Below are 24626 nucleotides of genomic sequence, written 5' to 3'. Positions count from 1 at the left end.
AGAAAAGGAGAATCTTCTGCATCGGTATGGACAGAGAACTCAGAAAGAGACTCATAAAATGTCTTGTATGGAGTGTTCTTCTATATGGCGCTGAAACATGGACTATGAGGAAAAAAGACAGAGAAAGGCTGGAGGCTTTTGAGATCTGGACATGGCGGAAGATGGAAAGAATAAGTTGGATGGACAGAGTAAAAAATGAAGAGGTACTGAGAAGAGTGGGAGAGAAAAGGCAGTTACTAGATGTAATAAAGAGAAGAAAAAGAAATTGGATTGGGCATATATTAAGAAAGAATGACGGACTGATAAAAACAGTTTTAGAAGGTTATGTAGAAGGGAAAAGGAAGCGAGGAAGGAAGAGATTCCAGATACTGGATGACATGATGGACGGTACAACATACAGCAGCCTTAAGAAGGAAGCAATGGATCGCAGAAAATGGAGAGGCAAAGGACCTGCTAATATAGCAGATAACTGATGATGATGACCCATATCAAAATGAAGCATTGTAATTTGCGATTTTCATGTAGATCCACAAGCTTCAAATTGTTACGTATCTGCAGAAAGAACAGAATTTGTATAGCTTGAAGCTCTTGCTGATGTTTAGTGGACTGTTCAGTCTAAGTTGTCTGACACTGTCCTACATAGCTGAAAGCTGCTTCACGATGAAATAGAAAATAAATATTGAGGAACACTAGTACTGTGTATTTTGGTCTTTAATACATCTACATTCCTCCAAGTACTGACACATTTTCCATAAATGTTATAAAATTTGTGCTGTACCTCTAATATCTTGTCACTTGGACTCTCAGCCTTCACGTGCACTGCACCCACTTGGCCTGCCACCTTTTGAAATCCACTGCGTCCCAACACCACAGGCATCGAGGACTGCTTGGCAGTTTCTGGGCTGTCCCACCTGCTCTGGGGCAACGAAGCCTTCGATGCCGACTGCTGTTGGGAAGTGGCAGTCATCGCGGCCGCAGCTGCCAGCGCTTTGGCCTTGGCTTTGTTCCGCATGGTGACGCGGATGCTGCGAACCTTGTCCTTATCATTCCCTTCCTCGTCGGAGCTGCTCGAGCTCGAACTGCTGCTCGAGGAACTGCTGGACGTGCTGCTGCCCGAGGAACCCAGCTTGCTGTCCTGCAAACGAAGAAGTTAGATAATCAGTTATTTGCTCTATATTGCATAGAACACGTTTGAAATATCCCACAGTATGGAACTTGAGAACTGATTTCCAAAAAGCAGTATACGGGATAGGAGAAAATGGTACACAGGCAATTCCCTGGACATGAACTTCAAATTTACAAGGGGGAAAAAAAATTTTTTTTTTAGGTCACAGGTTCTTAAATGCTTTATCTCTGATCAGTGGTGGACCGAGCCCACTGGTGGCCTCGCACGGCAAAACTAAATGAGGTTCGAGGATTTGCTTTGAAATTGATGTATTTGTAATGTACATTTTGTAAAAAATTAATACCATAGATGTAATGGGCGATAAAAAAATCCAGTTTTATAACATATATTCTCTGCACTCTTGTTGTTATTATACACATACTTACAGATATAGGAGAGATACTTAAAATATAAATCTGCATTTAGCACAGCAACCATCAGGTAGAGTACAAAGAAATAATAAAAACAGAATAAAAAAATTATCTTTTATTTGTCTGGAAACAAAGCTTCTACAGTTACACCATTTAGTTTTATAACCTTAGTATGAGATAACAGCTTTCATTGACATTATTATACTATATGTTTTATTTTACTGAAATTTTCAATAACGTCATTGAAATTATTTTATTTGAAACTTTTTCTATTGGTGAAATGGACACATTGGTTAGTCACTCTTGATTCATCACAGAGCAAAGATAATTAGGGTTCCAAACCTCAATCAGTGAAAACGGAACCCTTATAGAATTACTTTGTAGTTTGTCCATCTGTTTGTCAGTCCCAGTGCTAAGAACTGTTTCCTTTGGAAACAGGTACACACATCAAGTTGACGATGATGATGATGATGATGATGATTGGATTGTGCAACGCTCAACTGGGCCGTTATCAGCGCCCATACAAATTCCCAGCCTATGCTCAGTCCAATCAGTCAATGGACTCACAGTGAAGAACAACTCCAGAATTTCCTCTCCAACCTCAACTCCTTTGGTTCCATCAGATTCACATGGTCCTACTCCAAATCCCATGCCACTTTCCTTGACGTGGTCCAATGGCCAGCTTCACACGTCTGTCCACATCAAACCCACCAACAAGCAACAGTACCTCCATTATGACAGCTGCCACCCATTCCACATCAAACGGTCCCTCCCCTACAGCCTAAGTCTTCGTGGCAAACTAATCTGCTCCAGTCCGGAATCCCTGAACCATTATACCAACAACCAAAAAACAGCTTTTGCATCCCACAACTACCCTCCTGACCTGGTACAGAAGCAAATAATCAGAGCCACTTCCTCATCCCCTCAAACCCAGAACCTCCCACAGAAGAACCACAAAAGTGCCCCACTTGTGACAGGATACTTTCCGGGACTGGATCAGACTCTGAATGTGGCTCTCCAGCAGGGATACGACTTCCTCAAATCCTGCCCTGAAATGAGATCCATCCTTCATGAAATCCTCCCCACTCCACCAAGAGTGTCTTTCCACCGTCCACCTAACCTTCGTAACCTCTTAGTTCATCCCTATGACATCCCCAAACCACCTTCCCTACCCTCTGGCTCCTACCCTTGTAACCGCCCCCGGTGCAAAACCTGTCCCATGCACCCTCCCACCACCACCTACTCCAGTCCTGTAACCCGGAAGGTGTACACGATCAAAGGCAGAGCCACGTGTGAAAGCACCCACGTGATTTACCAACTGACCTGCCTACACTGTGAAGCTTTCTATGTGGGAATGACCAGCAACAAACTGTCCATTCGCATGAATGGACACAGGCAGACAGTGTTTGTTGGTAATGAGGATCACCCTGTAGCTAAACATGCCTTGGTACACGGCCAGCACCTCTTGGCACAGGGTTACACCGTCTGGGTTATCTGGATACTTCCCACTAACACCAACCTGTCAGAACTCCAGAGATGGGAACTTGCCCTTCAGTATATCCTCTCTTCTCGTTATCTACCAGGCCTCAACCTCCGCTAATTTCAAGTTGCCGCCGCTCATACCTCACCTGTCTTTCAACAACATCTTTGCCTCTGTACTTCCGCCTCGACTGACATCTCTGCCCAAACTCTTTGCCTTTACAAATGTCTGCTTGTGACTGTGTATGTGCGGATGGATATGTGTGTGTGTGCGCGCGAGTGTATACCTGTCCTTTTTTCCCCCTAAGGTAAGTGTTTCCGCTCCCGGGATTGGAATGACTCCTTACCCTCTCCCTTAAAACCCACATCCTTTCGTCTTTCCCTCTCCTTCCCTCTTTCCTGATGAAGCAACCGTTGGTTGCGAAAGCTTGAATTTTGTGTGTATGTTTGTGTGTCTATCGACCTGCCAGCGCTTTCGTTTGGTAAGTCACATCATCTTTGTTTTTAGATACATTTTTCCCACGTGGAATTTTTCCCTCTATTATATCCAAAAGTATGTAATAAATTACATAAAAGAAAATTTTCCCAAGGTTGAGAAGCTGATATACTTTTCAAATGGGAGTGGTAATCAGTATAAGAACAAAAAGAATTTTTCAAATATGTGCAACCGCAAAGTAGACTTTGGGTTGGAGGCTGAATGGCAGTTTTGCATCTTGCCATGGTAAAAAATGCATGTGATGGAGTAGGAGGTACAACAAAATGTGAAGTAAGTAACCAGCCTACAAAGACCAACAACAGACCAAATTCTCACAGTAAAGTACCTCTAATCGAACTTTATGAAGAATGAAAGGTAATGAAGCTAACATAAATCTCGACGTATTTTACAGCACATGGGTGAGCAGACTGTTTGGATTTTCCCTGTCCTGACGGGTATTCCCTGAGAGTTTCAAATGGAAGTTGAAGGGAAGTTCTGCAGTGGCTATTATCTCTTGTATTTTTACACCAATAGGATTAAACCTGATTGCCTTCACTGCTATTCTTTAATAAGTTTGTTGTTCCTTTTATGAAAGAAATCACCACTTAATTTCTCTGTTGTTTGATTTATTATGTATTTTTTGCACTGAAGACTCCATACAGGAAATGTGGTGCACCCCCTTAACCTCCTAATTGGTTATCCTGATATAACTCAGGTTAAACTGGGTTGCTGAAAAATATTATCCCGAGATAATTCAGGTTTCCAAATACTATGCATCCCTGTGCAAACATCCCGATTATAAATGCTGTAGTTTCCTTCACTGCTGCTTCCTAGCACCAGCATCCAGATCATAATCATTGTAGTTCATTCTACTGTCGCCAGTTAGCATTTTTTGCAGTTTCGTGTTTCACTGCAAAGTATTACTACTGGCTTAGGCTCGTGAAGTTGTTGCAACAGTACCGCATTGCTTCATAGCATTTTGGTGCAGTTGTTGCAGTATTACATCTGCTTGCTGTCTTCTAAAAGGAATAGTGGTTATTCCAGTGAGGAAGAATATGAGGAAGACACCAACGTTGACTGGTCTCAGAGGAGTGTGTGGGATGTTGTCGATCAAAATACTGCTTGTGCTCCACCAAGATTTCTGTTTACTGCTAATGAGGGCTGTACGATTCCTTTTGCCAATTAAAACTTGAAACATTTGAACATTTTTTGGTAGGGATTTGAAAGAAATGATGCACGTGGAAACAGCTAAATATATTAGCTACTGTATTACAAACACCGAATGTAATTTTTTGCAGCCATCATGTGAAGAATTCCAATTTTTCCTTGCTCTAACCATATTGCAAAGGATTGTTCAGAAACCTGAATTGCAGAGGTACTGGACGTAGTGGGCAAGCATATCAACTCCATTTTTCAATAACGTAATCAAAACATATCTTCATTTTTCTAATAATGAAGTGTATGATGCTGCAAATCACCGAAATCCTAAGATGAACAAAATTTGTCCAGTTCGTCTGCACATTGAAAATAAATTCAAATTTTCTTATGTTCCTGAATGGGCCATTATGGTGTATGAAACTCTTCTTTGGATGGGGGCTAACTGGGCTGAGTACAGTAGATCCTGATGAAAAGGGCAAGATTTGGAATAAAATTCCACATGCTGTTTGGATCATCTAGGAGATATGGTTGGTCTCTGATTATTTACATGGGGAAAGGGACAAAGTACAAAGCTGGATGCAGACTTTATGGATTTTCCAATGTTCTCACGAGTTGTTCAGGCACTTGTAAAACCACTCCTGAAGCAAGATCATTAGTTAGCAGATTTCCTAATTTAGAAGTCCACTGACAGTTATGGAACAGTAAAAATGACCCGAAAAGAGGTGCTACAACCTCTCCACACGAAAAGAATATTATAGGGGGACATTGCAAGTGAAAGAAGGACAAGTTCTACCATTCCACTGGAAAGACAAGAAAGATGTGAAGCCAAAGCTTGTGCTCGACTATGACAACACAATGTGAGGTGGAGATTGAGCCGATCAGAGAATGGCATTATATCCAATACCCAGAAAGCGAGGCAAGGAGTATTCCAAGAAAATCTTTGTCTATTTGCTGGAGATTTCTGTGTCGAATTCTTTTATTCTGTATGGCAAATCTGGAAGGAAAAAGGACTCACTGGAATTTATGTCCACCTCATCGGAAAAAATTGCTGAGAAGTACAAAGGGAACATCATTTTCTTAAGCCAGGATGACAAGGACGAATGCCCCAACCTCTATGGTTGATAGGGAAGACATTTCCCAGAAGCCAACAGAGAAGAAGAGCAACCAGATACATCTGTGCATAGTTTGCTCCACGAAGCAGGATGCAAGAGGGAAGCATGTCTGTAGAGAAGCATAATTTACTGCCCCCAGTGCCAGGTCCACCTGTGCCTCACACCATACTTCAAACTATGTCATACAAAAATGGAATTCTAATACCATTCTGTTGTGCGATTCTCATACATATATCTTATCTACCACCTGACTTGCATATTTAAATCAAATGTCTTCAGCTCTGTAATAAACAATATGTTGTAACGAGTATTTGCAGAGATTTTTGATGATCCCGAGTTATCTCGGGATAATACCTTTTATTCACCTCTGCCTACAACATCCCATTAGATTTCCGAGATAAACTTAGTAGGAATGAGTTGCTAAAGCAATATACTTCCAAAACAGTGTAAAATTACAAAGAAAACACAATAGGTAAGATTTCGAAAGTTTTGTGACAAGAATAGGTACATTGGAGGTTAAGGTGTCGAATGCAACTAGATAAGATTTATGTGACATTGTGTGTGTTCCTGACTGGGGGGAGGGCACATTATAAAACATTTTATATCCTTAGTTCTGGTGTATATATATATCTACATGACTATAGTGATGACCTTATCTCTACAGTTGATAAAAACTTTTGCTTAAATCTAGGTGAGTATACCGTAGTTCATCTAGTTGGATTTCATATTCACAATAATTTTGTATCTTTGAGAAAGTAATTTTTAGAAGGTAATACTTTAGTTAAAAAAAAAAAAATAAATAAATAAATCACTGGCACTCACTTGCGCGCATATTTTTAAACTGTACTTATAGTACACTTGCGGGACAGTATACACACTTGGTCCATTGTTCCTCCAGCTTTATCATACCACTGGAAAAACAGATTCTGCCGAACTCTGCAAAATACACTCCTGGAAATGGAAAAAAGAACACATTGACACCGGTGTGTCAGACCCACCATACTTGCTCCGGACACTGCGAGAGGGCTGTACAAGCAATGATCACACGCACGGCACAGCGGACACACCAGGAACCGCGGTGTTGGCCGTCGAATGGCGCTAGCTGCGCAGCATTTGTGCACCGCCGCCGTCAGTTTCAGCCAGTTTGCCGTGGCATACGGAGCTCCATCGCAGTCTTTAACACTGGTAGCATGCCGCGACAGCGTGGACGTGAACCGTATGTGCAGTTGACGGACTTTGAGCGAGGGCGTATAGTGGGCATGCGGGAGGCCGGGTGGACGTACCGCTGAATTTCTCAACACGTGGGGCGTGAGGTCTCCACAGTACATCGATGTTGTCGCCAGCGGTCGGCGGAAGGTGCACGTGCCCGTCGACCTGGGACCGGACGGCAGCGACGCACGGATGCACGCCAAGACCGTAGGATCCTACACAGTGCCGTAGGGGACCGCACCGCCACTTCCCAGCAAATTAGGGACACTGTTGCTCCTGGAGTATCGGCGAGGACCATTCGCAACCGTCTCCATGAAGCTGGGCTACGGTCCCGCACACCGTTAGGCCGTCTTCCGCTCACGCCCCAACATCGTGCAGCCCGCCTCCAGTGGTGTCGCGACAGGCGTGAATGGAGGGACGAATGGAGACGTGTCGTCTTCAGCCATGAGAGTCGCTTCTGCCTTGGTGCCAATGATGGTCGTATGCGTGTTTGGCGCCGTGCAGGTGAGCGCCACAATCAGGACTGCATACGACCGAGGCACACAGGGCCAACATCCGGCATCATGGTGTCGGGAGCGATCTCCTACACTGGCCGTACACCACTGGTGATCGTCGAGGGGACACTGAATAGTGCACGGTACATCCAAACCGTCATCGAACCCATCGTTCTACCATTCCTAGACCGGCAAGGGAACTTGCTGTTCCAACAGGACAATGCACGTCCGCATGTATCCCGTGCCACCCAACGTGCTCTAGAAGGTGTAAGTCAACTACCCTGGCCAGCAAGATCTCCGGATCTGTCCCCCATTGAGCATGTTTGGGACTGGATGAAGCGTCGTCTCACGCGGTCTGCACGTCCAGCACGAACGCTGGTCCAACTGAGGCGCCAGGTGGAAATGACATGGCAAGCCGTTCCACAGGACTACATCCAGCATCTCTGCGATCGTCTCCATGGGAGAATAGCAGCCTGCATTGCTGCGAAAGGTGGATATACACTGTACTAGTGCCGACATTGTGCATGCTCTGTTGCCTGTGTCTATGTGCCTGTGGTTCTGTCAGTGTGATCGTGTGATGTATCTGACCCCAGGAATGTGTCAATAAAGTTTTCCCTTCCTGGGACAATGAATTCACGGTGTTCTTATTTCAATTTCCAGGAGTGTACTACTTGACTCCAACTATCACTTCGTCATTTGATGAAAATTTCTTCCCAGCAAACGGATTTTTCATTCAGGGAACAGGAAGAATCCACTTGAGTCCTTTGTTTTGACTGCCTTTTGACTCCTGTGTGTAATGATGGAACTAGGTTTCATCAACAGTCACAAATTGGAACAACAACTCTTGCAGATTGCAACTTAACATTGTCAGACAGTGTGTCAAAATGTTGTGTAGTCTGCTCTTTTGGCCGACTTAGAGCAATTGCGGCAACCACCAGGCACACTCCTCCTTCACATCCAATTCTCCGCGCAGTTGAGATGCCTAAAGTCGCAGCAATCTCACAAATTTTTATTCGGTGGTCTTTCATTACCATATCATGGATTTTGTCAATGGTTTACTTTGTGGTGACCTCAATGGGATGGCTGGAGGGCACTTTGTCTTCGACAGTTGTCTGACTACATTTAAATTCATTACTCCAAAAATAAATTGCCTGCAATGATGGTGCAGAGGCCGCATGAACTTCATCCAATTCTGTTCCAAGCCTTCAAATGAAAATGTTTAACAAGAGCACGAAACCGTTTTCTCCATTTTCTATCATAGTCAGCATACTGACTAATTCAGACAACTCTCAACAATTAGCTGTGTGCTGTACACTGTTGAAATTCTTTATACGATCCTTGGAATAATCAAGCTCACCAAACATGAACGTGCAACAAAAATGTTCTGTTCTGTCATGTAAATTTACCAGACTTGTCAAACCACCCTCAAAAGTTCATGAGTGATTTACCTTAAATTTTTACAGGATACTCTAATAAACATTCAGACACACATAGGCTATATAGTTTTTTAAACAACAATGTAGAGGTTTTCTGTTAAGACCGATTGCAAGGAGGAAAATGCTTTGCTGTGCTGTGAAAACGTATGGTTTAATTTTCTTTTTCGGAGTCAATTTTAGCTAAGTAGCAGGTCGTTGAAACCATAGACTGGCTGCTTATCCCAAATATATTCTTTCTAATTATATAATATATTTTTTAAACAAAAATTGTATACACAACTATGTGCCATTTTGTTGTTTTCTTGCAACTGATTTTAACAGAAGACAGGAAATTTGTATTTATGGATTAATGGCTTATGAATACTACAGAATATGAATCGTCCAAAATGTTGTAATGCAACCAGATTTGCATATTAAATCCATGCAAAATACTGCCAGTGAAGCTACTATTCTCACAGATCAAGCCCCTGGGGAGGTCTGTCAACCACTGTATATCAATGACCCCAACCGGTTTACCCATTTATTTTGTTTGGAATAATAATACACGTGGCTCAAGGTCAGCAAGAGGGTAGAAGAGGAGGTGGACAGAGATGGTAGAGGGGGAGGGGGAGGGTGGGGGAGGAAATGTACATCGATATATGGAAGGAAGAGATGGACAGAGAGAGGTGAACAAAATGAACAAAGAGAGAGGAGAGGAGAGGAGAGGAGAGGAGAGGAGAGGAGAGGAGAGGAGAGGAGAGGAGAGGAGGAGGAAGTGGACAGAAAGAGAAAAGGATATTAGGACTTCCAATTACCATATATATTTAGCAGTTGCAAAGCATTGGCAGGTTCACTAGTACATTTATGTTTTGTCTCAAACTCCAAACTGCATCATATTTAATGAACATATTTTGGTCATGTTTGGGATCTGATGATGAAAAATAAAAAAATAATAAAAAAAATAATAATAAAAAAAATAATAATAATAAAAAAAAAGGGTCTGGTTCTGAGTGACCACCAAAACATCGAGGGATGAAAAAAAGGTCTGGTTCTGAGGGGCCTCCAAACATCAAGGCCCTTGAGATTTGGACGCCCCAAGGACCACATAATGCCGCCGCCCCCACTCATTAGTCTGCCAATGTTTCTGCTTTAGAATTTCTCTTTCGACTCTCTCTCCTATATAGTTTTTTTTTTAACTATGGAAATATTGGTACAGCAACATAATTAAATCTCATTACCTTCCCAGTGGCCATTTGTCGTTTCCTTCTGGAGTTTCTCTCACGGAGCTGCTTCTTGGTGGAATGATCTCTGATAGATGTCTTGCTTTCATTTTGGTCATCTTTTGAAGAACCCTTGCGCTGCTTCTCTTCATACGCCTTCTCTCGGTCAGATAACCAATCCATTTCCCAGTGTGGATTTTGCTCAACAAAAGCCTGAAATAGAATACAACTTTACAAGGACCTCCAACATTACACCCCTCTGGTTAGTAAATGGGCACAGGATTGATATCCAGTGCTTTCTGTCATATTGGCAAATAAAACCCCATTAACTTTCTGTACTGAATGCGTTTAGTCTTTTCGAGATTTGCATAAGATTGTCACAGTTCATAATATTCTCATTTATTGTTGCCAGTTCCAATGCAGCAAGAATCTTCCTTACCCTGACAGTGAGATACTGTGCAGGCTATCACCGAAAGTGAGATACTGTGATTTTTTTTGGTCTCATTTTAAATAAATGAACTTTGGTCAACATTTTTCCACTGGTTAAATTCCATACAGAAAGTACAGTTCTGGAAGGCCTGTAAAATACCTATAAAACCTCTTCATTAGACTTGCAACAATTTTTTTGCTACAAATTTATGTAGATAAGATAAACAGCAACAAATGTAAAACAAGGATAATGTCGTGTAACAGCATGTGCAGACGGGATTAGATTACAAAATGAGATACTAATACTAGTAGATGAGTTTTGTTATTTTGGCAGTAAAATAGTCGATGACAGCTGAAGTAAGGAGGATATAGAGAACGATGCAAAAAGAACACATAAATTTCAAACTGCTATGATTAGGTTTATTTTGATCACATATAAAATGTATTTACACCAATACGACATGTAAGTTATCCAATTCAAGAATTGCAATTATTTTTAAAGATAACATGGAAAGCTCGTATCCTCCTTTGTGCAAACACATTACAAGTCTTTCCTTAACGATATTATTCTATACTGGATTTCCCATTGTTTAAGAGTCTTTCTTTGAAGCTCCGCATAACTTTTGTTAAAGTGTCCTTCAAAACAGCTGCAATTTCTACACATGCTGCAACCTTCAGATTGCCGAGTGAACGAGGTTTGCGACAATAAAATATGTATTTCAAATCGTGCTATAATAAGAAGTTGCAAACAGCAAGATCTGATGAGCGTACACGCCAGTAGAGATTGTCGAAGTCAAAACATGTACTCAAGTGTTGAGGGAGCATTTCTCAAACAACTGCCATGGATGCATTAGCCATGTGGGCTGTTGCTCCATTTAGCTGGAATCACATTTCAGCCATCTTGATACCCAAAGGCTCAAGTTGTGACCACAAAAATTTGTGTAGCACTGCAACACGGAAATTCCACACCATACAGTCACTTTAATCATGTACAGTGGTTTACTATCCTGTTGTACAAAGAGAATTAACCTGACGACATATTGTGCTGCGATCACGTATTGAAACACTGCACTTAACATTGAACTGTGAATGGAAAAGCCACTGAATGATGATAACATGATGCTGTCCACTGGATCGTTGTTACTGTAAATGGATGCTCAAACTGCCAGAATAACAGCTCTCCACTTCTATTAAGCAACTCAAATACGTGTATTCATTTTGCACCACCATGTACAAAGCAGTTAGGACCAAACAGTGAGGTCATCACTCCAGTGATCCCGAAGTGAGTTACAGAAGAAAAGAGGGTCTGCTAAAAGTGGACGGATCCAGTCAGGGGAGTCAAATTATAAAATAATGAACATTGAACACACACAGTAAAGGCATAAAAGGTGAAACCAAATCTACAAACTGGAAAAAAATGAGGGCAGCCATGGGGTCACAGATCGAGAAGATGGTAAAAGAAGTCCCAATCACAACCAACCTGCCCCTGCTTGAAGACTAAAGGAGAACCTTATATCTGGAAATAAAAACCACTTTCACAGAGGAAACCGAGAACCAGTTCAACCATCTGTGGATAATCTGCTAATATTAAATTTAAGGAATCGGGAAGACTATACTTAACATGAAGGGCCAAAAGAAGGGGTCACTCCACCAATATGTGAGATATTAGTCTGGCTCCACAACCACATTGTGGGGTGGGTCGTTACATAGAAGGGAACAATGGGTGAGCCACGTATGACCAATGTGTAAATGGCGTAAAACAGTGGACTCTTTCAGAGAAAAGCAAAAGGAAGTGCTCCAAACTGCACTAGACTCCTCAATTGTACTGAGTTTATTAATATGAGCAGTAGCGCCTCAGATGAAAAAGAGATTTGACGTAGATCCACATATCCACAGCTGGAAACACGAAAGGAAATGGGCGGAGGGGGTGGGGTGGGGGGTAAGTATCAGCTTCTCTAGCCAAACGGTCAGCCAATTCATTCCCTTGGATGCCCATATGACTTGGAACCCAGAGAAACACCTGGACAGGCAGAGCACAGAGAGGTCATGAATAGCAGAGACTAAAGGGCGATGATGGTAGCATCGGTTGATAACCAGCAGGCTGCTCATGGAGTCTGAACAAATTAAAACACTGTGGAGGGAGGCCTGAGAAACAAAAAGGAGGGCCCTATTAATGGCTAGAAGCGCTACTGGGAACTCATTATATGACCCCGGCAATAAATAGTGCTTGAAGCCAGTAGGAGATGCGAAAGTGTATTCCACCTTATAGATTATTTTACACTCATCAGTGTAAAAGATGGTGGCACCTTGGAACTCTGTAAAGATGGCACATACACGATGTCAGAAAACTATAGGAGCGACAGAGATCTTACGACCCTGGAATAGATCAGTCCTAATCCGTGGTCTAGGCACCATCCAAGGAGGGGGGGGGGGGGGGGGCTGGGAGGAAAGACATGGGTTGCAGTCCAGGGAGTGGAGATGGAGATCCGGACAGAGTGAAGCGACACGAATACCAATCGGCAATCCCACCCGTGGGCGGTTGTCAGGAGGGAGGCATCCCCCATTGGTGAAGAGTACAGGGTACACAGGATGGTCAGGGAATTGGTGAGTGGTGATTGTGTAAGAAACAAGGAGCTGGCTCTGTTGTATGTGTAGAGGGGGCATCCCTGCTTCTATGAGGAGACTATCAACAGGACTAGTAGGAAAGGCACCAATAGCCAGACCCACCCCACAATGATGACTATGTCAAGAAGTTTAAAAGTGAAAGGAGCTGCTGAGCTCTAAACTCGACCACCATAATCTAGTCTGGATGAGAGCAGAACACGGTAAAGATGGAAAAGAGTGGAACGTCTGCACCCCAAGATGTGTGGGCCAGGAGGGGGAGAGCACTAATCTTCATACATGTAGTCTTTAGGTGGTGAATGTGGGGCAGCCATGTCAGCTTGTTATCATAAACAGAGCCCAAGAAATGGGGCTGCACTACAACATTGAGGAGCTGGTTACCTAAATGAAGTTCTGGATCGTGGTGTATGGTGGGTCGATGACAAGAATGAATAACCTGCATTTTGGAGGGAGGAAACTGGAAGCCAGTCAGATGGCACCTTGCAGCTGGCGCTCAACAGGCGCTACCAAGTGGGAGCTGCACGAGATGCAAAAATCGTCGACGTACAACACCGGTGTAACCAGAGGCCCAACAGAGATCGCAAGCCCATTGATGGCAATGAGGAAGAGTGTGACACAGAACAGAACCCTGTGGGATACCGTTCTCCCGCATCTTAGGGACGCTGAGTGAGGAGCCAATTCAAACCCGGAAGAGCCGCTGAGATAAAAACTCGCGAATAAAAATCTGCATAGGACCATGGATGCCCCAGTCATGGAGGGTAACTAAAATGTGATGGCGCCAAGCCACGTCATACACCTTATGCAGGACAAAGAAGACCTAACAAGATGCTGTTGGTGAGTAAAAGCCTGTCAGATGGCTGATTCCAATCGGGGTAAATAGTCAGTTGGGCCCGGAAGCCACACTGATAAGGGGACAAGAGGCCCCGAGGTTTGAGTGCCCAACATAATCTGAAGATGACCATACTCTTAAGCAGTTTACAAAGTACATTTGTAAGGCTAATTGGGCAGTAGCTGTCGAGAGACGTTGGGTTTTTCCTGGGGTTAAGAATGGGGATAACTATACCGTCTCACCACTGTGATGGAAAAGCACCCGGGAGCCTATGTAGTTGAAGACCCTGAGGAGCTGTTGCCTCTGGGAAACGTCCAAGTGTTGGATCATCTGGTTGTGGATGGAGTCCAGCCCAGGGCTGTCTCTTGTGAAGAGCTATGAGGTTGCACCAATTCCCATTCAGCGAAGGGTGCATTATAGGGCTCAACGTGGTGCAGCATGAAACAGAGCGGGCCTGTTCAACTCTCCGTTTCTGCTGGAGAAAGGTAGGACAGTAGGAAGAGGACGACGATGCCATTGCAAACTGTGTTGCGAGGTGTTCTGCGAGGACCAATGGATCAGTGCACAGAGCACCTTGGAGGTTCAGACATTGGACAGTTGACTATTGCTGGGGGCCTAGAAGGCTACAGAGTTTGACCAAACCTGCAATGAAGAGGCATACATTCCCAGGGAGGGAACATAGCGCTCCCAACATTCCTTTTTACTTTGCAAAAACAGACATAATGTCTTATAGGATAACAGCAATCGGTGATTTTATAATGTTACTTAAAATCTGTCTTGATTGCAAATTTTTATTTTTTTTTATTTTTTATTCATATGACCAGTTTTGGTTCATTCAGAACCATCTTCAGATCTGATATTTCAGTTACAGGAGTAACCCGTCCAAATCCATCAACTTTCACATGCTGCGTCACATGTGACGAAACCTGTCATATGAATAAAAAATAAAAAAAAAATTGCAATCAAGACGGATTTTAAGTAACATTCCTTTTTACTCTGTTTAATAAGGTAAAAAGTCTTAGCACAGTGATGCTTAAAAGTGAGGAGGTTGGTCTATGAAGGGTGTCGCTTAAATCTTTGCAACGCCTATTGGCGGTCCTGGACAGTGACTGCGACATAATTGGTCGAACACTGTACTGGCTGTTGACGAGGTGCCCTGTGGATAGGGGGACAGCAGTGCCAACAGCATGAAGAAAGTGGCAGAGATGCCTTGCACGACCACATGACACGAAGTTGAGAGGGGGGGGGGGGGAGAGTTAAAGTGGACAGCAGATGTATATAAAGGCCAATTGACCCTGCGGAATGCCGAATGTGGGGGCCTGTCTGCCTGGTGGCAGCAGGGGAACAAGAGAATCACCGGAAAGTAGTCACTGTCACAAAGGTCATCATGTAATGACCAATGTAGGGAAGCCACGAGGGCAGGGGAGGAGATCGTGAGATCGATAGCAGAGTAGGTGCCATGAGCGACACTGAAGAGGGTAGGTGAACCATCATTGAGGAGACACAAATCGAGGTTCGTGATAAAGTGGTCAATTAGGATACCCCTACCCGTTGAAGTGACACTTCCCCATAGTGGATGATGAACACTGAAGCCCCAAGGACAAGAAACGGGGGTGGGAGTTGCTGGATTAAGGTAAACAGTGCAACGTAAGCAAGTGGCCTCCCTGGAGGGAGATAGACATTGCAAATGGCGATTGCCAGAGTTGTTTGCACTCAAACCACTATCACTTCAAAGGTGGTAAATAAATGGATCCAGTCACTGGTAACATTGGAGCAAATCAAAGTGCAGACCCCACCAGATGCTGCCCTGGAGCGAGTACGGTTCCGACAGAACGCCTGATAACCACAAAAAGTTGGATAGTGGTCATCACGGAAATCCGTTTCTTGAAGAAAGAGACAGAAGGCAGAATACGAAGAGGCAAGATGTTTCATTTCCAGTAGGTGACTATAGTATCCGGTGCAATTCCACTGGATGATTGTGTGGTGCGAGTCCAATGTAGGCATGAGGAGCCGAGGAGGTGGTCTAGTGACTCGTTCAAAGGAGGTCTGGTAACTCGTCCAGTAGTAGTCACCAAGAATGATGGGTGACAACCATAAATAAGATGTCAGACTCAGGTTGCGAGGGGGGAGATGGCACCTTTGGGGCACTGGGGGTGTCTTGTCTTGGGATTATGTTTCTTCTTCTTCTCTTTCTTAGGTGGAGGAGGGCAGGGCACAGGGGGAGTACAGGCTTCTGCAAGATCTGGAACGAAAGAGACCTGGGGGCGCACAGATGGTGCGCCTTATGGCCAAGTGGTGATAACAGTCTTCTGGCCTGAGAGACGCCAGCGAGAGGGGTCCTGGGAGGGAGCCCAGTCACCGGCAGATGCTAAAGAAGGGGGGCACTTCTTCAGCTGGGGAGGGGCAGCGGCTCCCTGACGGGAGGTCATGGGAACTGCAGGGGAGGAGGAGGGGAGGGTGGGACAGGGCTGGGGTAAGGATGAGGGAGGAGGAGGAGGAGGAGGAGGAGGAGGAAGGGAAGTAACAGAGGCAAAAGTTGAAGAGAGTGACACTCGATGGAGTCTCTCATACTTTTGGGAAGCCTCAGCATAAGACTGGCAATCCAGGGACTTGTATTCTTGGATCTTCTTTTCTCTCTTGTAAGATGGGCAATGCGGTGAGCGAGGGGAGTGGTGGTCAGCACAATTGACACACACAGGCGGCAGAACACAGGGGCTTCCATCATGGAGTGGGTGGCCACAGTCACCACACAAAAGGTCTGCTGTACAGCGGGAAGACATATGCCCAAAACGAAAGACTGAAAGCACTGCATAGGTGAAGGGATATACGGCTTCATGTCACATCTGTAGCACGACCTTAACCTCCTCTGGGAGGCACAAAGAGCTGCGGATTGGGTGGCAAAAGCAACTTTGATCAACAGGGAGCCCGACCGCATCTTACTGTGAGACTCCACATCACCAAAATTGGCCTCAATATTTTCCACGAAAAACAATGGCTTTGTGGCGGTGAATATGTCCTCATCCATACTAGTACAGATGAGGTAATAGGGAAAGGGTTTCATCCCAAGATGGTGAGCCTGGCCCATCTCCCACAGTGTAGCCAGGGAGGGGAAGGTTGCCGGGTCATAAGAAGCAGCATTCGAGGATCCTTCACCATTCGAAGAGACGGCCGTTTGAGAATGGCCAGTGTTTTGCAGCTCGATACTTCATGCGCCAAGCAACTACTCCTAGGCATACATGGGGAGGGAACAGCTCAGGTATCAGTAGTCTGATCCCTGTATTGTCAGGGGAGCTCAGCTATATGGGTACATAACAGCTCCACCACATGTACTGGCTACACGTGCTGGTGACCTAGCAGGGTGGAAGGGGGCTACAGTGGGGAAGGGGAGAGGGGAAGGAAGGGGGGAGAGGAATCCACACCGTAGATGCTAGGGAGGAAGTACTTCCCCATATGGCTCACACTAAAAACAGGAAATTTTGCAGTGGAGGTCAAATGTCAAGTGGGGACCTAAAAGCCAAAAAGGTTGAAAGAACGGGCTTAAAGAACAAAATTGCAACCAATACAGGAAACCAGGTCGACATAAATCAGAACACCGAGAGAGGGGAAGGAGGTGGCAACGGGGAAGGAGCGAGGATAGGGAGGGAAGGAGCAGGGAGAACGAAATGCAGCCAAGGAACGAAGAATGGGCCGCAATAGCTCGGGGCCCCGTATGCGCCATGCGCAAACTCACAAAAGGACCGTGAGCCTCCTGGGGGCCAGTAAAGAGAGATACATACAAACAGTGCTGCGTGATTGTCTCTCTTTACTGATTAAGACTATGGCTGAAAGCCATATGTGAGTGTGTCTTAGTTGTGCCAGTCTGCATCTTGACGTATCTTCTTTATGGGGTAAGTAGCAATCTGTCTTTTCCTACATTGTTGACATTCCTGAAAAATATAAATTTCATAACATTGAATGTAAATTGAAATTTTAAGAAGTCTTATCTTAAAGTATCTGTATGGAGGGTAACCTTACATGGAAGTGAAATAAATAAAGAGAAGGTACTGTGCCCATCAAGAAGAAAGGAAATGTATGGAACAACTTGACTATAAGATGGAATATGCTGGTGTGACACATTCTGAGGCACTAAGAAATCACCAATTTGGTAATGCAGGGAAGGGAGCGGCGTAAAAATTACACAGTGAGATCAAGTACAGAATTAAGTAAGCAGGTTCAAATGGATGTAGGTAGCGCCAGTTATGCGGAGATGAAGTGGCTTTCACGAGATACAGTACAATGGAAAGCTGCATCAAATAGTTCTTCTGACAGGAGACAACCCCAACAACAACATGGACTTCAGATGATGACAAATACGTGACTAGGGTAAATACCTGAAGTGCGTACTTCACATCTCTCAGCTGCCTCATTGCCAAAGCCTCCTTCGCTGCCCTATTTCTTTTGGTTCTGCAGTCCAGGCCCCACTTCACCTTTTTCATTTGGCTATTGATTTACCCTTTGCAAGGCAATCAATAAAAATACTGATATTGCAACCCAGAAATGTCAGTCAATATTTTTTTGACAATAGAAATAAACTTCACCATTCTGGTCCAGAATCAGAATCTTCCATCTACTGCTTTGATTTCAGTTATTTCTGGTATCACCTATGTCCCAACCAGAGCAACAAATTCGTATGCAAAAAAAGAATAATTGTTTACAAAACTCTCAAAACATTGCTATTTTTGTATTTGCTTTATGCCAGCTTTCAACCTAGGGCTCTGATCTTGCACAAAGCTTTATCCTATCATTCAGTTCCAGATTTTAATGGTGTAATGCGTAGTCTAATAATTTTGAGCACACAGCCATGCGAATTCAGTCTCTTCCACTGATATTTCAGCCATGTAGCTTGTAGGCCAGAGAGAGAGAGAGAGAGAGAGAGAGAGAGAGAGAGATGACACGGTACTGAGATATTACATTAGATTATATTTACTTTTGTTCCATAGATCTACAGTGAGGAGATGCTCAAGGCTGCAGAACATGTCATAAAATAAGAATACGCATGAACTTGTCACAAAAGATGTAAATGTACAGTATGGAGCGTAACACATTTCAAAGGCTATTGTCTCCATGCATCATAGAAGGGAAAAATCAGTTTACAGTAATTATATATATATATATATATATATATATATATATATATATATATATATATCTTTAAATATGTCTGCTTGTGTCTGTATGTGTGGATGGATATGTGCGTGTGTGCGAGTGTATACCTGTCCTTTTTTCCCCCTAAGGTAAGTCTTTCCGCTCCCGGGATTGGAATGACTCCTTACCCTCTCCCTTAAAACCCACTTCCTTTCGTCTTCCCCTCTCCTTCCCTCTTTCCTGATGAGGCAACAGTCTGTTGCGAAAGCTTGAATTTTGTGTGTATGTTTGTGTGTCTATCGACCTGCCAGCGCTTTTGTTCGGTAAGTCACCTCATCTTTGTTTTTATATATATATATATATATATATATATATATATATATATATATATATATATATATATATATATGAAAGCGCTGGCAGGTCGATAGAAACACAAACAGATACATACATACACACAAAATTCAAGCTTTTGCAACAAACTGTTGCCTCATCAGGAAAGAGGGAAGGAGAGGGAAAGACGAAAGGAAGTGGGTTTTAAGGGAGAGGGTAAGGAGTCATTCCAATCCCGGGAGCGGAAAGACTTACCTTAGGGGGAAAAAAGGACGGGTATACACTCGCGCGCACGCACACACATATACAGACACAAGCAGACATCTTTAAATATGTATGTGTGGATGGATATGTGTGTGTGTGTGCGCTCCCGGGATTGGAATGACTCCTTACCCTCTCCCTTAAAACCTACTTCCTTTCGTCTTTCCCTCTCCTTCCCTCTTTCCTGATGAGGCAACAGTTTGTTGCGAAAGCTCGTTTTCTGACAGCGAAAGGAGTTGGAGGAATGGACATTCAACAATGAATGTCACAAGTGCACAGTGAACACTGCATGTCCCTTGCAAGGGTCAAGGCGTGGCACAAGCACTGCAGGGAAGGACGGTTGTCGTCAGCCGACGATGCACTGACTGGAGCACCACAATGCATTACTGATGACATCATGCAGTTGGTGGATGCACTCATTACCCAGGACTGCCGAGTGACAGTGAAAGCCGTAGCCGCTGTGGTCGGATTAAGCATCAGAAGTGTTCACACCATCATTAAGGAAAGACTGCACATGTGCAAAGTGTGTGCCCCATGGGTGCCCCACAGTCTTCAACCACACCAGGAAACGTGTCGAATGGCCCACTGTCTTGCTCATTTGCAGTGCTATTCTCGGGAAGGGAATGCATTCCTGGAACGAGTGGTGGCTGGAGATGAGTCAGTGTCATGACTTCGAACCAGAATCAAAATGACAATGTCTCCAATGGAAGCATCCAGGGTCACCACTGCCAATAAAAGCCAAGGCCATCCGTCCACACAAGTGCAGGAAAGGTTATGCTGATGTTCTTCTTTGACCAAGATGGCCCCCTTCTGATTCACTTCCTGCAGCACGGGACTACAGTGAATGCCCAGAGTTACTCGCAAACCTTGACCATCTTTCGCCAAGCGATCAAATCAAAACAACCAGGCAGTCTCACCTGTGGGGTCATTCTGCTCCACGACAATGCAAAGCCTCGTACGGCCTGCTGAAATTCAAATGGGAGTTTTCGGCCGCCCTCCATACAGTCCGGACCCTCTCTCGCTGTGATTACGCCATTTTTGGTCCCCTTAAAAAGGCTCTGAGGGGCAAATGATTCACCTCGGATGACGATGTCCCGCTGTACATGCGGAACTGGTTAACATTGCAGTCCCGGGAATTTTATGAGACAGCCATTCACTGCCTTGTATCACAGTGGGACAAGTGCATCCACAGCCAGGGCCAATACTTCTAAGATACAGGTACTGGTTTCTGTAATTATGCCTCCGGCTCGTTTCTTTTTGAATGCCCCTTATAGTGAGGGAAGTTCTGATAGAATGTAAATAATTTAATATTAAAGGAGGCTGACTCCCCCCCCCCCCCCCCCCCCCCCCCTGCAGACACACCTGTCCACCAACACTGTGCTGGCTGGACCACAACAATACCTCTTTCCATTTCCTCCCTCTACCCACCCCTTCCAATACTACCTGACTCCAGTCCATCTGCCAAAGTTACGACGACGGAATTATCTGTCCACCCGGCACAGTATAGGCACACAGAGGTAGGTGTGTGTGTGTGTGTGCGTGTGTGTGTGTGTGTGTGTGTGTGTGTGTGTGTGGGGGGGGGGGGGGGGGGGGTGTCTCCTTGTGCATGCTTGTATTTGTACTCTAGCTCATCAAAGGATTTTTTCTTAAAGGCAGCAAAGCTTTCATTGTCCATTAGCTTTTCTGTGGATGATGCTGTGATATACAGCAAAGTTTCAATGCTGAAAAATTGTGGTGAAATGGGGGAGGAGCTGCAGAGGATTGATGCTTGGTGCGGGAAATGGCAATTGACCCTCAACATGAACAAATGTATTGTTTTATGAATACATACACAGAAAGAAATTTAGCCCATCAAGCTTATAAAACAGTGGTTCAATCAATACTTGAATATTGTTCATCAGGCTGGGATCTGTACCAGATAGGATTGATAGAGGAAAGAGAGAAGATGATTCAAAGAAGAGCAGCAAGTTTTGCTACGGGTTCATTTAGTAAGCACAAAAGCAACACAGAGATGATCAGGCAACTATTTGCTTATGCTAGTGGCAGACCGCCAGTTCATACTGTCAGCACTATGCGCTACAGTGACCAGAAATAAAACCCTTTAACATAATTTGACCAAGTCAAAAGTCTTCCCCTTACATACGAACAGAATTATTTTCTGGTTCTACTTGTTCTACACTAAGTACTTTAAGCTTACACAGAGCCAAAAGAAGCTTAAGTTTTTGCTAAAGCAATTGCAGTCAAAATACTCATCAATCACCACTTTTTTTAACAGTCAATTTCAAAGCACTAAGGTTTTATCTTCAGGCACATAGCATGACAACATTTGAAATTTATCAACAAAAATAGCCAACTTTTGAAAATTTAATATAACTGGATAGATAACAAAAATCTACACACCAAATGACAGTGAGGGGAAACACATATAAAGGTTAAAGAAGTGTGCAAGGTTTTGGAGCCAGTAGCTTCTTCTTCCTTCCGGCAGAAGAGCTGAAGAGGAAGGAAGAGAGATGAAGGAAAAGGACAGGAGATGTTTAGTGAACAGTGAGAGTTCGTAAAAGTCGCCCAGAGCCCTGGGTCGTCAGGGGAGACGTACCACACAGGATGAGAAGGAAGGACCTTTCCCTTCAAGACTTCTACCAGAAGAAGGAGCCACTGGCTCCAAAAGGTTGCACATTTCTTTAACCTTTATGTGTGTTTTCTCCCGCCAACAACGGCCAATTGTACATGAGTGTTCAAGGCACGTGACATCACACCACAGCGTGGAAGCACGCGTAAACAGAATTTTGCTGCAGTTAGCAGTGAGACAGGATGTAAATCAGCTATGATTCCCTTTGAAACTGGGCACCGCAGGTGGGGATGAAATGTTGAGTTTTAATGTTGAATCTATCTGACCGTGGCATAACAGCCCAGAATATTTCATTAATTGTGACGTTTTCACCGTGTGTGTAATATACAGGGTGTCCCATTTATCTTGACCCCCCCTAAATAACTGTTTGTCCAGATGCAGATTACAAAATGTTTCAAGCAAATGTTCTTTAGCTGTCAGGGGGACATCAATCAACATGATTGCCTTCATTGTAGCTTTGTTTTTTACAAAGATATGAACAGCAGTATGACTTTTTTAAATGGCACCCTGTGTTTTTTGTTCGGCAATTTATTTCCTCCCCTAAAGACCTATTCAAAGATGTATCACAGTGTACCATTCACTGAAACACAATGTTATTAAGTGCATAACACTACACTGACTTTGAGCCTGGGATCCACTTGCTGGAGTTGCCAGAAAACAAATGTAAACCAAGCAAACACATAACACAAAATTGACTTTGACTCTCCTGTGCCACTGCTCAGGAGTAGAACATTCAAAGGCGCTCAGAGTGGTGACCCTAGACACCTACACACAGGTGCACTCATTGAATGAAAGAATTATTTACTGCTTCCAGTGTTTCCCGCTGAATAGAATTACAAGCAAGCACGGTATGTTCCTGCACGTCCTCTGGAGTTGTTGGAATATCGTGATAGACAATGTCTTTAATGCGTCCCCGAAGAAAAAAGTCCAGAGGATTTAAATTAGGAGACCTAGCATGGCAAGTAGCTGTTCCTCCTCGACCAATTCATCTGGCAGGATACATTCGTTTCAGAACACGAAGTGCACGCAAGGCATTATGTGCTGGACATCCATCGTGTTGATACCACATAATCATTCTGGTTATTAGCGGGACTTCATCCAGAAGAGGAGCAAGAATTCGTCTGAGGAAGCTGGCATACGCTGTGCCGTTTAGACTGCCACTGATGAAATAAGGGCCAATAATTGTAGTACAAAGCATCCCACACCTGATGTTAACTCTCCATTGACGCTGACGTTCCACCTGTCTAAGCCATCATGGGTTGTTGCTGGACCAACAATGCGTGTTCCTCGTGTTTACCTGTCATCTGCTTGAGAAGGAACATTCATCGGTAAATAGAACATTGGAGGAGAAGTCTGGGTTGGCGAGGATTTGCTGCTGTGCCCACTGACAGAACTGTACACGATTCTGGAAATCATTCCCATGCAATTCTTGATGTAGGTGTACATGGTAAGCACGGAACTGGTGACATGTAAGAATACAATGTACACTAGTTTTAGGAATGTCAATCTCGTGTTCAAGCTGTCATGTGCTCACATGTGGATTCATAGCAACGAAAGCGAGACCAGGAACTTTGGCAGCTTCGTCTGTGCGAGTGCTATGACGACTGCATTGTCGTGGGTTGAAACTTCCTGTTTCCTGAAGCGTCACAACAAGACGAGAAAACATCCATCAGGAAGGTGGGTCCTTGTCAGGATATCGATCTCTGTAAAGTTCCATTGCCTGCATAGCATTTCGCCTACCTTCAACGACAACAATAAAAGAAACGTTATGTAGATGCAGTTTGTAGGAAGGACAGTCTTTACTGCAAGTCTACTCTATACAACAATATTTAAAAGGACTAAACTACTGTACTAAATGTACCCGTACATATGAAACAGTATTGCAATTACTGTTCTGCTAACTTACATTTCCTGTAGATGAGTAGCATTTCTACCTTCTCTTCGTTGGTGTACATTCTACTCACACAACTCTTCAACTGACGATGGTTGACAGAATGACGGGTGTGCATTCTTCTTATGTTTAAATTTGTCCTCTGTCAATGTCAGCACGTGGATGTGTTCCATTACCCTGAGTACCTGCACTAAGCGCTGGGAGCGTCAATGTCAATGTTGAGTTACGTAATTAATAACGTTGTGTTTCAGTGAATGGTACACTGTGATACATTTCTGACTAGGTCTTTAGGAGAGGAAATGAATTACCGAATAAAAAATACCGGGTGCCATTTAAAAAAGTCATATCGTTGTTCATATCTTTGTAAAAAACAAAGCTACAACGAAAGCAATCATGCTGATTGGTGTCCC

The 24626-nt window shown here is 43.9% G+C and overlaps 1 protein-coding gene across 5 annotated transcripts in view; it reads right to left on the bottom strand.

The window, feature by feature from the left end:
* The window catches only part of LOC126424964 (zinc finger matrin-type protein CG9776-like), a 278906-nt gene that overhangs the window by 71648 nt on the left and 182632 nt on the right, over positions 1-24626 (bottom strand). For all 5 annotated transcript variants that reach the window (XM_050087838.1, XM_050087837.1, XM_050087839.1 and 2 more), the window contains 2 exons: positions 10117-10311; positions 779-1135 (listed from right to left, as the gene is read on the bottom strand). In XM_050087838.1, coding sequence (XP_049943795.1) covers positions 779-1135; positions 10117-10311 — 552 coding nt within the window. The remainder of the gene's footprint in view (positions 1-778; positions 1136-10116; positions 10312-24626) is intronic.

This window comes from Schistocerca serialis, chromosome 10, assembly GCF_023864345.2.
Source record: "Schistocerca serialis cubense isolate TAMUIC-IGC-003099 chromosome 10, iqSchSeri2.2, whole genome shotgun sequence".
Classification (NCBI taxonomy): Eukaryota; Metazoa; Arthropoda; class Insecta; order Orthoptera; family Acrididae; genus Schistocerca; species Schistocerca serialis.
Note: the sequence above shows the minus strand (reverse complement) of the source record. Positions and strands in the feature narration are given on the sequence as shown.